The sequence below is a fragment of the Meleagris gallopavo genome, chromosome 11 (assembly GCF_905368555.1).
Source record: "Meleagris gallopavo chromosome 11, MGAL_WU_HG_1.1, whole genome shotgun sequence".
NCBI classification, from domain to species: domain Eukaryota; kingdom Metazoa; phylum Chordata; class Aves; order Galliformes; family Phasianidae; genus Meleagris; species Meleagris gallopavo.
The window spans coordinates 4,401,483-4,417,386 of record NC_139414.1 but is presented as its reverse complement, the minus strand read 5'-3'; the positions used below and the strand labels follow the sequence as shown (position 1 = coordinate 4,417,386).

At 41.8% G+C, this 15,904-nt stretch overlaps 1 protein-coding gene across 8 annotated transcripts in view; it reads right to left on the bottom strand.

Moving 5' to 3' along the window:
- The window catches only part of FARP2 (FERM, ARH/RhoGEF and pleckstrin domain protein 2), a 67,432-nt gene that overhangs the window by 29,984 nt on the left and 21,544 nt on the right, over positions 1-15,904 (bottom strand). For all 8 annotated transcript variants that reach the window (XM_085232555.1, XM_085232556.1, XM_085232557.1 and 5 more), the window contains 6 exons: positions 11,971-12,075; positions 11,200-11,242; positions 8,687-8,765; positions 7,475-7,572; positions 5,527-5,641; positions 42-189 (listed from right to left, as the gene is read on the bottom strand). In XM_085232555.1, coding sequence (XP_085088681.1) covers positions 42-189; positions 5,527-5,641; positions 7,475-7,572; positions 8,687-8,765; positions 11,200-11,242; positions 11,971-12,075 — 588 coding nt within the window. The remainder of the gene's footprint in view (positions 1-41; positions 190-5,526; positions 5,642-7,474; positions 7,573-8,686; positions 8,766-11,199; positions 11,243-11,970; positions 12,076-15,904) is intronic.

Below are 15,904 nucleotides of genomic sequence, written 5' to 3'. Positions count from 1 at the left end.
AAAAACAGACAGACGCACACGGTAGGCTTTGCCCACCTTACCTGGAATACTAGCACACCCATGTGTGAAACAGCCAGGTTGATTTTTGTGCCCTCACGATCAGATGCAAGGTGAAACCTGATGCCATACATCTCCAGTTTCCGAGCAATTTCAAGCACTTGAAAGTCTGACTCGGCAGGAGTTTGGCCCCTGTAATAAGGAAGAAAAAGAAACTTTCAAGATCAATTGGATTGCACAGTGCTGCTGGCGTGGCTAAAATGCTCCACTTGTAACTCGGGCACTAAAAAGGAATTTTCAATTTAATTAAGTTCGGCAGGCTCACTTCAAGTTAAGTATTATACTGAGACTTCTGTATAATAGGAGAAACGTTCAATAAGCAGACAACCAGCCTGAAATGCATCCCAGAGACAGAGGCACTGAAACAAACATTAGCTAGTCCAGCTTCAGCTTTTCCAACTTAGCAACAATACAGTTCAACAAACCAGCACTGAATCTGCAGGGTCCTTTACTATGCTTCTCAGTATACACGTTAATATCAACTCCACACAAAGCGAGAGCTGAAAGATTTCTGTAAGCAGCACGATGGAAACAGAGCAAACACTCAAGAGCTCCAGGTCGGGTCTCAGGACTGCACAACTATTTCACAGCACGACTGGGAGCGAGGCTTTCCCCCGACTTCGGCTGTTCGGTTTTCTCCTGGCCAAAGAACCAGAAGAAGGATTTTAAAAATTGTTCTTGAAGCATCACCTGCTGTCGAAATAACGATGAAACCATGAGAGGGATGTACCCAAATGGAGCATCTCCTGCTTGAGTATGCACAAGGTCCAAGTGAGCAGTGCTGAGACACCACTCACGTATGCGGTGGTTGTTTCTCCTGAAGTTGAACAGCCAACACTTCATTTCCCTGAAGCAGAGGCCTGTACCTTCTTCCCTCCCTGTTTTTCACCACGAGGGGGAGAGTTCAGTGGATTGTGGATTAACACTGCCTTTTCCTGCTTGCTGAGGCAGGAGCCGGTGGGAAGCTGAATCCTCCTCCAGCACCAGCAGCACAGACACGTGGGCAGCTGCCAGGACACTGCTGGCCTACGGGCACCTCTCTGCTGAAAGCCACAAGAAAGAAGTGCTGCCTTGCTTCCAAGCAAGAGCTGTGTGAGCCACGGGCAGCGCTGCAGCACTGGAAGCAGCCCTACTGCCTGCCACTCAGCCAGGACAGGTGCGATGGGGACACGGGAGAGAAAAGCACTCTCTGTTTAGGGCCAAAGAGCACTGAAACCAGCTGAGATTTCCGCACACACACACAGTTACACACAGATGTTGGAAGCCCTGTTTCCAAGGACCCGCTTTCCTTCCATAAACGTGCCCCAGTTGACTCAAGCAGAGGAGAAGCTGTTTATCACAGGATCTATTTTGGTGTGCGATGCAGTGCCAGCACCGACAGCACTGCATCAGTTCTCCTGGCTTGCCTTTCTGGGCATTCTCCCCCTCCCTGCCTATCTCCAGCCATGTCTTAACTTAAACAACTTTTGATTCTATGTGCATTTCCCTTAAATACAAATGGAGAATGCTTCCACGTGCAGCTGCTACATTCAAACGTAACAAAAAGAGAATGAGGAATTTTTCTTTTTTTCCCAACTGGAGAAAGCAAGAATTACATGAAGTTCCTGACTTTGCAAATTCCAGCCTTATTGCAACGTCAGTATAATGGGGCTGTGTAAGTATAAAGCAACTGTAAAGAACTGTGAAGAACAGAGAGAACAAAAATCTCATCTCAAATGGAAAAAAAAATGCCAGCCAAGCTGCATGAAGAGTACTGGAGCTGCACCTCCAGCAGTGTTGCCACCACAGATGTTCTTTATGTCTGGGAGCTCAAACTGCTAAAGCAGATTTCCCTTTCCCTGACTAAAACAAGCAATGCTGGAATAAGCATTTTTATTGCAGCTTTAAGCATCACTAGCATTTCTTCCACAGATTCCTTAACTCTGTCAAAATAGTTGAAGTACCATGGTTTCTGTTTATTAAACATGTACAAGACAAAAAAGTCAGATCATAAATATTAATTTTGGCCACAGCTCCTTGAGTTGCACTCTAAGAGCACTGGGTGTAACTACCACCCCCACTAATTCCTGGTATAATTCTTCTCAATAGAGCTGCATTAAGAATGAATGCAGTGCTTTGTCTTTAGAGAGGATGCTAAGGTTGCTGGAGGTTGGGAACTGCTGCTGGGGGGAACGCAAACAAAAATTAGGACAAAACAGCAACCAGAAAATGTGAAAGCATTTTATTACAAATTCCCGATGAACAGTGCAGTGTAACTGATGCAGAACCACCAGCATTCCCTGTTCTGACCCACCAGATACGACCAGAAGCCCAGTGCAGCTCAGGAACAATAAAGAAATTTTTTAAGAGTGTCCTCATAGACAAAACCTGCTCACACCTACCAAAGAAGGAAGAGGCTGCAGCAGGGAAAGCCAGGAGCGATGCCAAGCAGCTCACACTGCACAACAAACAATTACAAATGAGATGCAGTTTCAGAGTAATTACCCTCAGATGTTTGCAGGAGACTAAGCTGCACAGACCAGCCCGAAAACAATCTGCTCTAATTTTGTTCATCCATTAAGCAGATAAATCTACTTACTCTTCCCCAGGTCAATGGACTACAGGCTCTCTTTCACAAGTGTTTTCCTGCAAAAACTGCTGTCAGTGCAATTCGTTTTAAGGTAAAGGCTGCTTACATGCCTTCATTTAGACAGATATTTGTGGAGTGTTACAATATTCACATGGCAACTGGGGCAATGGCTTCAAATCACACGCTGCTAAAAGCTCTGCAATGAGCACAGCTTTTAAAAGCAGTAATGCAGCATTTTAAAGCACATGCAGTCAAGATGCTGTGTTTTTACAAATTAGTAGACTATGCAGCAATCTAAAAACACAGTTTTTTCTTGTTTATAAACATAATATGAAGCATCCTGTTTTCAAAATAATTTTAATCCTGGGCAACTAGCCCAACAAGTTGCAAAAGCACCTGAAGGATAATAGTAAATGGAGGTAGATATAAATGCAACAAGTCTTCAGTTCCTTTCCTGACTTACACAAGTACATAAACACACACACACAAAAAAACCACCAGTCATTTGAAGGCACGCAAATTATGTTCAACAAATCCATCAAGCAAAACAGAGTCAAAGCTCTTCTTCGGGCATCCACGGTAATGTTTAATTCTGATCTACAGCCCCTCGCAGCAAGTATTCCACTTATATTACTTGCAGGAAGGCAGAAAGCATTGCATTCAGGGTGTTTGGGGCACTCAGATGTAACTGGACAACAGCAGCTTCAAAATACAAACCTACCACAGAAGCAAACAGCTCCAGTTAACCTAGGTTCTCTCTGAAGCAAATAACCAACCTGCTGTTCTAAAAATACAACTCCTCTTATTTACCGTCCCTGCATTTGCAAAGTTAAATATAAAACCCGTGTTTCTATATTTGTGAGTATAAATATTTGTAAAAGGAAGAAAACAGGCCATGCTTAATAGAAAATAAGCTTTCCTCATCCTTCTGAATACAACTTCGTCAATGGCTTTGCTCTTGTTCTGATACAGAAGAGATACACAGATTCTGCTTTCCCCCTCTTCTACCAGCTCTAATAGCTCAGATGAAGCTACACACCACCCCAGCACAGCCTTCTAACACAAAGAGACACCTGAGATAAACACACCCGAGGGCCACGTGTGCTCCTGCCCAGCAACTCACGTGCGGCGCCAGAAGGAATCCTGCTGCCACCCCAGCTCAGAAAGGCAGACCGACGTGCCCTGCTTGGTGCTGGACAGAAAAGAGACAGCACACTGCTACACCAGGAGCGTGGTTAAAGCAAAGAGAGGGCTGCAGAGCACGGGGTCAGAAAGAGAATGGATGATGCAGCAGTGAGCTGGAGAGGAGCCATCCCCTCAGCAATAGGGTTCTCTTTTTGGAGGCTGCGCTGTCAGCTGAAGGAAAGAGCAGTCTGTTAAAGATAGGGAGGAGGGTTAGGAGGTGAAGGGAAGGAAATAGAAAAAGAAAACCCAAAAATAAAGCTATGAAGCAAGAGGATGGTAAGAGAGAAGAGAAATAGTTTGCTCGTTTAGCAGCACTCTGCGTCAGAAGGAAGGAGACAGACAGGGTCCGTGCTTCCACTTGCTCCTTGTAATAGAAACGTGGAAAAAAGTGTGCAAACACTGAGAAAATGCAGGACCTTCACCACTCTTACTAAAAATGGGAAAGGGTGCCCAGTACTCACGGGGTAAGGACAGAGAGAAGAGACGTGTAAGGAAGTCCCAGCTATTTTTAGGGTTGCGGCGCTTCCAAAATTACATCTGTGTAACAGAAATTTTCCAAAGAAGCAAGGAGATGTTAAACATCTTCACTCCACACGAGTAGCACTGACAATTGCTTTAAATGAGATTTGTAACCATATTGTTGAAACAGTTACGTTAGATGCAATTATCATTAAGCTAATGAAAAGTAAACCTATGAAGCACGGAATCTTTTCCCATTAACTTTCTTCTGATTTCTTTCTTCCAGGCAGAAATATGAAGTTCCTTAGTGCATGGAATTATTAAAAGGAGCTTTCTGAAAAAATAAAAGCTCAAGGTTAATAGAACAACGAGTGCTTGGCTCTGTATTCAAAGTAGTTTCATATTTGTGGTGCACAGCTCCTTGGTCTCCAATCAGTTTTTTATTATTTCAAAAATACATGAACCATAGAAGCATTTATTGCATCAGTTTTGACAAAAGTTACTTCTCTCCTTCTAACTCTCAACTCTCTTCTTTACCCTAAAACGAGTACAATGTAATTTATTGCTATTTATGCAAAAGCAAGACCTATGGATTTGATGACACGTTGAACACAAACTTTGCAAACCTGAAATTCTGGAGAATGATTTTGCTTCAAGCCATCATTACAAACTCACGATAGGCTTCTTTGCTGCGTTATTAAAAGTACATGGAATATCATGTGAGAAAAATTATTGCTCAACAACTTTGTCCTCTTCTGTTTCTCTTGCTCTCTCAATTACCATACTAGAATTAATATACTTTTAACTAGTATTACAAAAAAATCCATTATTTATTGTCACCTGCCTGCTGCTCTGCTACAGTCCATTGCATTTGGAGAAGTGCAGACATTTAAACAAGGTTCTCACTGTGCTTTCCTTTTGCCATCAGTGTTAAATTCAAGCCACCCGTATGTACAGAAAGTCAGCACACACAAACCTGCAGATTGCCTCCAGACAAACTGTCTTCTTCTCAGAGTTTAAATAGCTGCACTGCTATATTCACAGGTAAAATGTACATTAAACTGTGTTAAAACTCCTAATTAAAAAGTCTCAATAGTAACGATTGATAAATTCAATCTTTTCCATCAGTCATAGCAGGTGTGCATCAAATACAGCCTGCCACCATCCCATCAAACGGTGCACTCACCCTCACGGAGCCAGCCTGCCTGCTCCCCAGCCCCAGGTCCCATCAGTGGGGCACCATCACCCTCACTTACACATGCTTCCTGTGGAACTCCAGGATCTTCCCTTGGATTCTTTCCTGGTTTGGCAAATATCGATTTCCTTTAAGGTGCTCTCGATCCTCCGATTCATCAAAATCCCCTATTTCAGCTATTACAGGAAAAAAAAAAAGTGTTAGAATAAAAAGAAGCAATGGAACAGGAACGATGACAGAAAATGCTTGGTAAGAAACTGTGGGTGGGGGGCTAAGGATCTGGACTGTATTGTCCTTTGATTGTTTGAAATGTGTACATTGTGCTTCATACCCAAATTCACTTCAGAAAACATTCACATTTACTCCAGGCTACCCCTGGGGGTACAGCAGCACAAATCCACACCTTTCAGAGATGATGCTGTCGATTTAAGAAGAGATGTACAGATGAAGTGTGAACCAAATGTACAAAACAGTTTCTACTTGATAAAACATGAGACCAGAAGTCCTTGGTTTGGAAGAGAAAAGCATAATGCACACAGAACCTACAGCAGATGTATATAAAGTTACAAGTAGAATGAAAAATATATATATATTATGAAACCCACTTTTTCCTTTCCTATGCAAGCCAAAAAATTAAGCTGTGAAGCTCATTTTCGTGGAAGAATGCCAAAAATAGAAGCCAATTGAAAAAATAATTTGACAAACACAAAGAAGTAAAGTTCAAGGGCGACTGAATGAGGAGTTAAGGAATCGGTCCGACTCAGAACGGCCACATGCAGAGTATTGGATGGGTGCACTAACGGAAGTATCACCATATGCTTGCTCTGTTTCTCATGTCTTCCCCACAGCATCTGCTACTAACTAGTGTCAGAGAAAGGAGAGAGGACTAAACAAACTAATAATCTCATCCAAGACAGATGTTCTTCAACAGAGCATAGCAATATCCTGTTTAAAATCAAGCCAGCATACAAAACAACATGAGAAAAACTGAAAGGCACTTTTGTAAAATAATTTTATCTTAAGAAGAATCCTTCTCTCTCTACTTCTTCTACTTTCCTATTACAGTAAAAGCAAGATGGGTAAGGGCAGACACTGAGATTTGCTCAGCAGCTCCAAGCTACCCTGGAATTGTTCCCAAAACTTACGCAAAGTTGTGACAAATTGTTAGCAAATGTTAATTGTGCAACTCCCTGGCTGCACACGCAAGATAGATCTCATTCTGTGTAAGGTAACTGTAACTAACAATATTATAGTTACAGTAATCTAATTAGAGGCAGCGACCTAACAACTATGGAGTATTGCACGTATGAAGAGGCACCATTTCAAGGCTTTTGCTTCACGTAAGTAAGGAGGCACAAACCCCTATTTCTGCAGCTCACATTCTAGGTTTGGCTGCTGCTTGAGAGGACAGGCTAAGCTGAACCCATCTGGTTGTGAAACCAGTCTCACAGACGCTTGACTTAAAGGCCACATTTTTAGCTCTTTAGCTGCTTACTGGCTGAGTAAGCAGAAGCATGGAGAGCTCCAAATCAATTGCTTCCAATTTCCATTTCCACTGCCTCCAATAAGGGAAGCTGCTGACAACCCACTTGTTAAACTTGTTCTCACACATTTCTAGTTTTATTTCCCAAACTTCAGCCCAGTCTCTATCACCTTCCAGCCACGGCCAAACTTAGAAACTAGAAGCACTGAGGCTGGCTGAGAGCTGAGGAGTGCTGGTGACAGTTTGCAGAGCCAGAGCAAGAAGGTAACACACAAGTGTTTTGGTTTTTCATGATCTTCACAAAGCCAAAGTTATTTTATATGTAAATACCAGCTGCTCTCCACAACACTGGGAACCTAGCTAGCCCTGATTATAATCCCACTGGTCACACACTTTTACTACTTTGTACTGAAAAGAAACACTGCAAGGCAAAATGCTTCTGGCTACCAGAACACATGCAAAAAACTCCTGCATGCTGTTTAATGCAATGGCAACACCACCAGGTCACCACAGAGGCAATACTAACATTGCAGGAGATGAGAGATGAGAAGAGCTGCCGTGTTGTCACTGCAGGTTAGTCGCTCCTCTGCCAGGTCTCTTTTGATTTGCAAAGCAAACAGATACCTGAAAAGTGAGAGTAAGAAGTACAATCTTAACAGGCTGTGAGAACTTAAAAACAACTAACTAGTATTTTATAGCATCAACATCCCCCTAGTTCTTCCTCTTTCCAAAACCATCACAAAACAGAAGACTTGCAGCCAAATAAAACTGAGCACACAAGTAATCCACTTGCACAGTACAGTTCATTGGTGTAAATGAAGATGGAGAAATGAAGCAGCTGATGGGAAACCACACTCTTCAACGAGCTTGAGCTGTGAAGTAACAGCAGCTATATTTTTTAGGTGGAAAGACACTTGAGGAAGACTTAAAGTGATTTTATCTACTGCAATAGAGATGAGGGAGCATTACTGATGCTAGCATCTCATTAGGAAACGTGATTTCTGCTAACACTTATTTAATTTACTCAGTGGTTGCATTTTCCAGGACTGTGATGTTTGCAGTCTGCAAAGACAGCAAGAAATTAAATTTACTTTTCTAATACACTATATTAATTCTCCAAAGTATTTTCCAATGCAGTAGCTAAAGGAGTATTATTACTGCTTGCAGAAAATACAAAAGAGAAACATGGCAAAACTGAAAGCGCAGCGATAAGGACTGACTTTGTAACCTAAGCCAATATTAATATGTTTTTAGGAATACAACGCTGGAAAAAAATGTGCTTCCCTTTTTACTTAGAAGAAGGTACAGTAAACAGGCAACAGTAAATGTGTGATATCTCATTATTACAAACATCTGAACTGGTGATAACCATGAACAGTAAAACATGTTTGCAGGTTCTAGAATACTTAGTGAGGATTTAAATGATAAACCATTTACTAAAATATGTCCTGATTATTTTATGTAGGTTCTGTTAATAAATACAGGAGTTTCCTCTATATGCTGCCTCTTTCAATCCTGTGATGGATGGCAAGCCCTTACCTGCACTATTTTCTGGTCTGAAAAATATTTTTTCCAATAGCATTAATCTACCAACACGAGTCTTCTCAAAATGTGACACGACAAGTGCTGTTTCAATATCTTCAGTATAAGACTTGTTTGGAAATAGATACAACACCCTCCCATTTTCACCTTTGTTTCAGTGGGTAATGCAAACCAAGTTCTTCCAGAGGTACTTTACCTTGTATATTCCTCTTGCAGCTGGCCTGGGTCTGGAGGAAAGAACTTTACAGCTAGACGAAGCATTGTAGTCTTTGGTCCTATAAAAAAAGTTAGTCATGCCACAAGAATTCTTTGTAAGCACATGCACGCTGTGTTTCCCAGCATGCACAGAAATACAGCCCACCAGAGTCCTTCAGCTCACTGCAGTGGGCCTATGGGGTGTAGATGATCCACGTCAAACAGACGCAGCAGGAAGGTCTCTTTTAAAACTCTACCTGTAATACTCCCACGGCACAGAACGTCGTGAAGTAACTTTGTGCAACAGAGGAGCTGTGAAAGAGCTACCTGACTTCATAGGAGAGCACTGCAGGTGAGCCCACGAGGTGATCCCAGAACACAAGGATGGGACAGACGCTGTGTGGACCCACCACCTCCTGTGGGCCTGTCCTCACCCTCTAACCCCAAAGCACACTGTCTCAGTACCTGATTTCTTATCCCCAGATAAGGAGTAAGTCCAACTTACTCCTCCACAGATCCATCTTTTCCTCTGCTAGCAGAAGAACAAGAAATTTTGCTTCCTGCCAAATGCTGCCTGCTTACTGGGAGAACTTTCAGACCATCAGAGCCGTGTTGAGGAGCAGCTCTCAGCGTCAGAACTACCTCTGCTCTGCTGAGCAGAAACACTAAGCCACCAATCCCTCATTAGAGTACAGTATCTAGAACAAACAGAGGCTGAAAAGAAAACTTACGATGATACACAAAGCTTACATTTGGCAAAGACAGATGCCTTATTTTCAGGATTTTATAATTGGTGAGATACATCAAACAAGGAAAATAAACAGTTTTAGCGGACCGTGCTGGAAGAAAAAAAATTACTTTGATTTTCTGAAATTGCTCCTAAGCTTTGGAAAACCTCCACAAAGTTAAGAACAGGCAGACACATCAATCACACCCAGCACCAGGAAAGTATTGCTGCAGGAGCAATTTTGACTGTCTTCTGCACCTGACCTATGTTAAAGAACAATAAACGAAGGACTACATTTTTGCTTTTATAATACTTCTGCATCACAGCTCCACTGTTCATTTTTATTCTTGCCTTTCCTCTAAAAATAATCCTCATTCTACACAGGAAAAGTTTTAGCACAGTGCAAGGAAACACTGGGCCATTCTAAACCAAGATGCAGAATTTACTATAAGAAATCAAATCTGAAAACAAACAAACAAAAAAACCCACAAAAAAAGTACCCTGGGGGTATGGTTAATACCAGCCCCATACAAACTGGCAGTTCGCAGAGATAGCACCCAAATTTTACCTACGTACTGTATGCCTACTAGGAAGTGAAATATCTGAACATACACTCATGGTCAAAGGAAAGCCCTGCTGCAACCAAATGCCACAGATGTGAAACTCATTCCCTGTATATTGCTTTTCTCAGCAAAAACAAACATGCACAACAATTAAAATTTAGAGCAACATACGGAAACTCTTCTAATTTCAAACCTGTTTGTTGTCTGACTGGGGCACCGTAACTGCAGCATTAAAAATGGGCTCCACGGAGATGTTTCTGCAACAAACCAACCTGCACAGACACACAGCTGCTCCTGTTAGACCACAAACCACAGCACTTCACTGGGCTACAAGTAAAGCTGACTATATTCCTTCTGAAGCCCATCAAAAACAAAATCCACATCATACAAAGCCAAGTTTTCTATATCCCAAAATAGGTCATTACCTATGATGGATCTGAATGGAAATTTTGATCATCTCTATTTTTTTTTAAGGTATTATTTTTAGCAGGCGTGTCTAAAATTCAGACCTTGGCTTTAGAAGCAGTGGACACCCTACTGTGGGGGGGCCTGATGGAGCAGCAGTGGGACTGGATGGACCCAGAGGCACCTCAGCCTTTCTGGGACTCTCTCAAACTTCAGAACTGCACTGACAGGGACCCTGAAGCTGCAGCCAGTCACACAGTGACATCACCACCTCTGCTGTGCCAAGGAAGCGGCTCCCCAGAGAAATTTTAAGAATGAAAAGGGGATACCATCCATCCTGTTGACATTTTCCAACTGTCAGCCAGGTCTGAACTTTGCCTGGCAAATCAGAACAATGGAGAAGGCAAGTGTAGTTTCTGCAGTCCTTTTAAAAAGCAACCAGCTCTCAGAAGGATCACAATTGCAGCTATTACCCCTCCTTGCTCACAACATTCCTTTCTCTTCCCATTTTAAGACAACACAATTCAGAAAAGCTCACAAACAGCAAATGTCATGTTTCACAAACTTTACACCAGCTGATCCAATCTATCTAGATACTTATCACAGAGAAAAATCATACGCTCAGTAATTTTCCATTCCACCCACCACATACTACATAATAAAAACAACAGGTTTGCATGCCCAAACAGGAGTCATTATCATCACCACCAAATACAATTTTCAGGGAAGCATAACCAGTAAATCAAGTAGTAATTATGAAAGCAGCCCACATAAAGTAAATGCAAATTAAGGAAAACTTCCTTTTTTAAAACTACTTACTCCGTACTTGTTTAATAACAGGTTTCATAGGTTCCAGCCAAATCTGAAATTGAAGGAAAAAAATGACAAAGTGGCATTCATATTTGAATACGTGAAAATATCAATAGTAAATTCAAACTACGTAGTTTATGCATATGCATTTTTCCCTCTCTGTAGCAATTGCTTAATTTCTTTGTTTGTTTCTTCTTGTTGTTTATGAAGTGCTTATCTAAATTGATATTTCCCATGTATCAATACAAAAATCCCTGATCCATGCCTAAAGTTCACCTGGACAGAGAAGGAAGGGTCCCTTCAGAAAGAGCACAACATCAGTGCTGAGGAGAGCACTGCCAAAACAATGCCAAGATGGAGTGGAGAGAAATCAGAATACAGAATTACAGCAGATCAGAATGAATGGGAGGTCCATAATGATTCTTCAGGGAAATTAACCAAAGATTGAATTAACTGAAGATAAAATTACTGAAGTTGCACGTTTAATCTGACTTCATAAGCACTCTACACACTACACTTTCACTTACTAATTTTTGGAGGAATGGAGGATTTTATTCACATGCCTGGAAGTGGAAACACCAGCAACTGTATAATTGCTTTACGCGTTCTTGAGGTTTAACAAGTAGAATCTGATCTCCCTCCCCTACTTTAGGAGTTGTCCTTGTTGTGATGAGTGAAGTAGGAGCAGTAATCAGAGACAATCCGACAAAAGACTCCAGAAGGACTGGAACCTTCTGCAACCTTTTTGTTGTAATGAATTTGTTGGGAAATTATACGTACCCAATATGACTGGATGTTCTGGAACTCAATTCCAAAATAGTCTGATTCAATTAAATTCAGGTGCTTGTAAACTTCTGTCAATAATGCCTGGCCATAATATTTTGACTAAACAGGAAAGCAAAAAAGAAAAAGATTAAGATGAACTAATTTAATAAACAAAATACGGCATCTTAGAAAACTTCAGAAAGAAGATTTTTCACGTCTGCATTGACCACCTTTGTTACTTTAACTTTGTAAATAACCAATATGCAAACATGGCTCAAAACAGCCAAGCATCATAGGATCGCAGTGCCTGAAGCTGGAAGGGCCCCTGGAGGTCAGCTATTTGTAAGCTGTTTGCAGTGCCCTCAAACTAGCACAGTGTTTGTGTAGCTGGGGGTTGCGGCCCACGTTGCCACATGGCACAGTGACCGCCCCAGTCCCACAACCACCACTGTGAGGCTGTCTGTGCCACCAGATCTGTAACGCAGCCCTCCCCACTGCCTTTATTCAGTTGGTTACAATGCCACAAAACCAACACTGTGGTAATGTGGGAGAAAAGGGGGAACTTCCACCCTGAACATGGCAGCACCTCGGCATCTACTGCCACACGGCTGCAGCAGCTGCTGCAAGGACAGTGCTGCTTGTGAAGCCACACATCAGAGCATCCAGATCATACAGACAAGAGTTCAAAGAGTTCTCACATCCCTTGTTACCCGTTCCAGCAACACACAAAAGCTGCCAGGAAAGAAGGGAAGCACGAACTCATCCCAAACATACGTGCTGGCAGGATGAGACCTAACAGCCAGTAGCACAGTGCTGGCCTGGCACACACTGGATACTGAGGCTGGATCAGCCTGATGGAGCTGTGCACGTCCCTGCTCACTGCAGGGGAGCTGGACAAGGACTCTTAAAGGTCCTTCCCAACCCTCAGGATTCCATCATTCTGTAGCATTCCCCTCACAAACTGCCAATGGAAACTCACCACCCTCTTTCTCTCTCCCCACAGACTGTGAAAAAACCATTTCCCCCCTCTGCCTTGTTTTCATTAGCACTCATTCGCCAGCAAAACACACCTAGGCATTCACACCACTCAGATCTCATGTATTTGGAGAAGTCAGAGCTCCAGAGGATACCATGGTTTTCCCATTGCAACAGACACAAACAGTTCTGTAACTGACTCAGCTCAGAACAGTCCATCTTTTTAAAGAGATAGACACTGTAACACATTGGTAATGTAATAATTCAATAAAATGTGTGACTGAAAGCATCTAACAAAGATTGGGCCCTTTGGGTTGAAAATAGAGAGGGTTTAAAAAAAAAAAAAAACACCATGAAAGTTAGGGAAGTTGTTTTGCTTTATGGAGACTCACAAAAATTCAAAAGCAATTGCTTACAAGAAAAAGAATCTCTGCCTCTGTTTTTAGGACAGTGCAAGTTGGCTAAATATCTCCACATCATTTCAAAGAAGCTTCAGTGAGAAATTATGACAGCTCTGATAATCTGACCAGTGCGAACAGTCAACTGGATCCAATGCCATAACAAAAGAGGAAAGAAACAAAAGGACAGCAAACAGCAGGAAAGCTGCTTGTTTCCTCATCCCTGCTCTCATGAGTTGTGGCTACCAGGAAAGCAGCCACAAGTCTTGTGATACCTAAAATAGTACTTACTTTCTAAGAACACAGCCCATTTAATTATTATTTTTTTTTAATTTATTAAGTAAAATCTTTCCTTGCAGAAGACTTAATGGGTATGTTTGTGTTTTGTTCTGAAGAAAGCAGTGATACAGGTAAACCACGTCATCTTCCAGAACATTTTTACTCTTCGGTCTGTTTCTCAGACTGCCTGCCACAGCATCCACGTGCTGCTGGAGAAACATATTATGAAAACTAAATTCTTAATTAAAAAAATATCTTGCCTTGCACCTATAACTTAAAATAGTAGAAGAAAAAAAATATCCTTAAATATAGTAGGATTTTTTTAAATGCACAGAAGCACACATTTTTATTATTGTTGTATGCCTCTATCATTCACAGGTATCATTGATCTCATAAAGGAATTCTTTCTAGCCAGCGATATTTGCTGAGGATGTGTCAGAACCATAACCAGCCTTGTGCACTTCCATCTATTGAAGACGGGACATGTCAGACTGTCCCTCTGCAGGTAGACCCATTAATTTCCAGAAGTCACAGAGCAGAAGATATGCTGCAACAATGTCTCCGATTTCTCATTTGTGAAATGAGATGTAATCCCACTTCCAACCACTGCCTGTTAAGACTCATAAGCTTGCATTAACTTGTGAACAACGCTTGGTGATATTACACAGCTCTGCAGCCAAATTGTGCTGTTGTGAGAAAGGAAATTCTGTCCTATCCGTGGCTATTTACATACAGCTGTTAAAACTAACCCAATCAAACCATAATGTACTTTCTTCCAATCCCTCCACGCACCATCTTTAAACTGATCCGTGCCTCCATGACTCTAAAAGCTTTGTGCCTCATGATGGTCCACTTGTCTTCATACTCCAGCTCTCAGAAAGGGCACTCGTATCATAGATGTATCACAGTGGCAGCTCTTTTGACTGCTAAGGTGCACTCCATTTCAGATAGCCTACAACAGGTACAGCTCGAGTGATGAAGGCTGACTAAGCTGGTCAGGCCAGGAAGAACATCAGCTCCAGGTAAAGAAATTGGGAAGTAGAGATGACAGATCTAATAACTGCCTACAGCTATTTGAAGGGTAGTCACAGAGATGACTGAGCCAAACTCTTCTTGGAATAGTGCCATAGCGAGGGTCAGCGGCCACAAATTACTTTTCATAGGTTCAAGTTGCATGCCAGGCAACTCCCAGAAGGGCAACACTGAACAGGGTACACGGAGAACCCACAACATTGCCATCAGTGGAGGTTTTCAGGACTTGGCTAGACAAAGCCATGGCTGCCCTGACCCAGTGATGGCAACAGCCCTCAGGAGATGAAGGGACCACTGGAGGTCTGTGCCAATCACAGCTTCTTGGATTCTCTCGGCCTATTTGGAAAGGGAACTGTGGCTGAAATATTTTTACCCAGTTTCTATAAGCAATCTGCCTCGAGTTCACCAAAAAAGCTTCCTTCCTTTAGGAGACTGTGCCTTGTTAGTGCTGCACTTGAGTCTTGTGGCAGGACTGCATTGCTGTTTACAGCTTCTGGCCTCGTGGACCTCTGCTGGGTCAGCTTCAGTTCATGCAGATAGCCTAAATACTGCCTCCAGGGCTTGGGGCAGCTGTAAACCAAGCATAGAATGAATTAAACACATACTTGTCCTGCCTCATCATCACCTGTAATTGAGATCTCACCCTGAAATTTAAAACACAAACAGATGAAATATTAGCATAAGTATTCCACCATTTCAGAAAACACAGAAGCACATTTCTGACAGCCTTCTACTGCTCATGCACAATGCTCACAAATCCAGGTGATAGAGAGACTGCTTTATCCTTTCATTCTCTGAATTCTACTGTTCAGAATCACTCTGAATATCACAGAAGGAAGAGAAAGATGGGGGGGAATGAAAAATTAATGAGATTGGGTAATAGAGTAATAGAGTAAGAGGAAATTGTTACAACTGATTAAGTTATAAAGGTGCCATCAAAATATTAAGTTTAAAATTATTATACTGTATTTTTATAGTTATTGCCCAACTCTGTTTACTAACTATAAATGTAGGTGTCACTTCCAGCAACAGATTAAAAAACTTGGTCTAAACTGAATTTAATTCTTTAATTCCATAGTATATTTCCTTTGAAGTAAAAAAACAACCTTCATATCCCATTTTAAAAGATTTTTTTTTAATAGAAATCAGTTACAAAGCTTGAGATGGAACATAGCCTTTTATTCCATTCCAAATCTAGTGGAAAAACTCTCCTTATAGCTATTTAGGTCCTCAAATTGCCTGTTATGATTACCTATCTCAAGTTC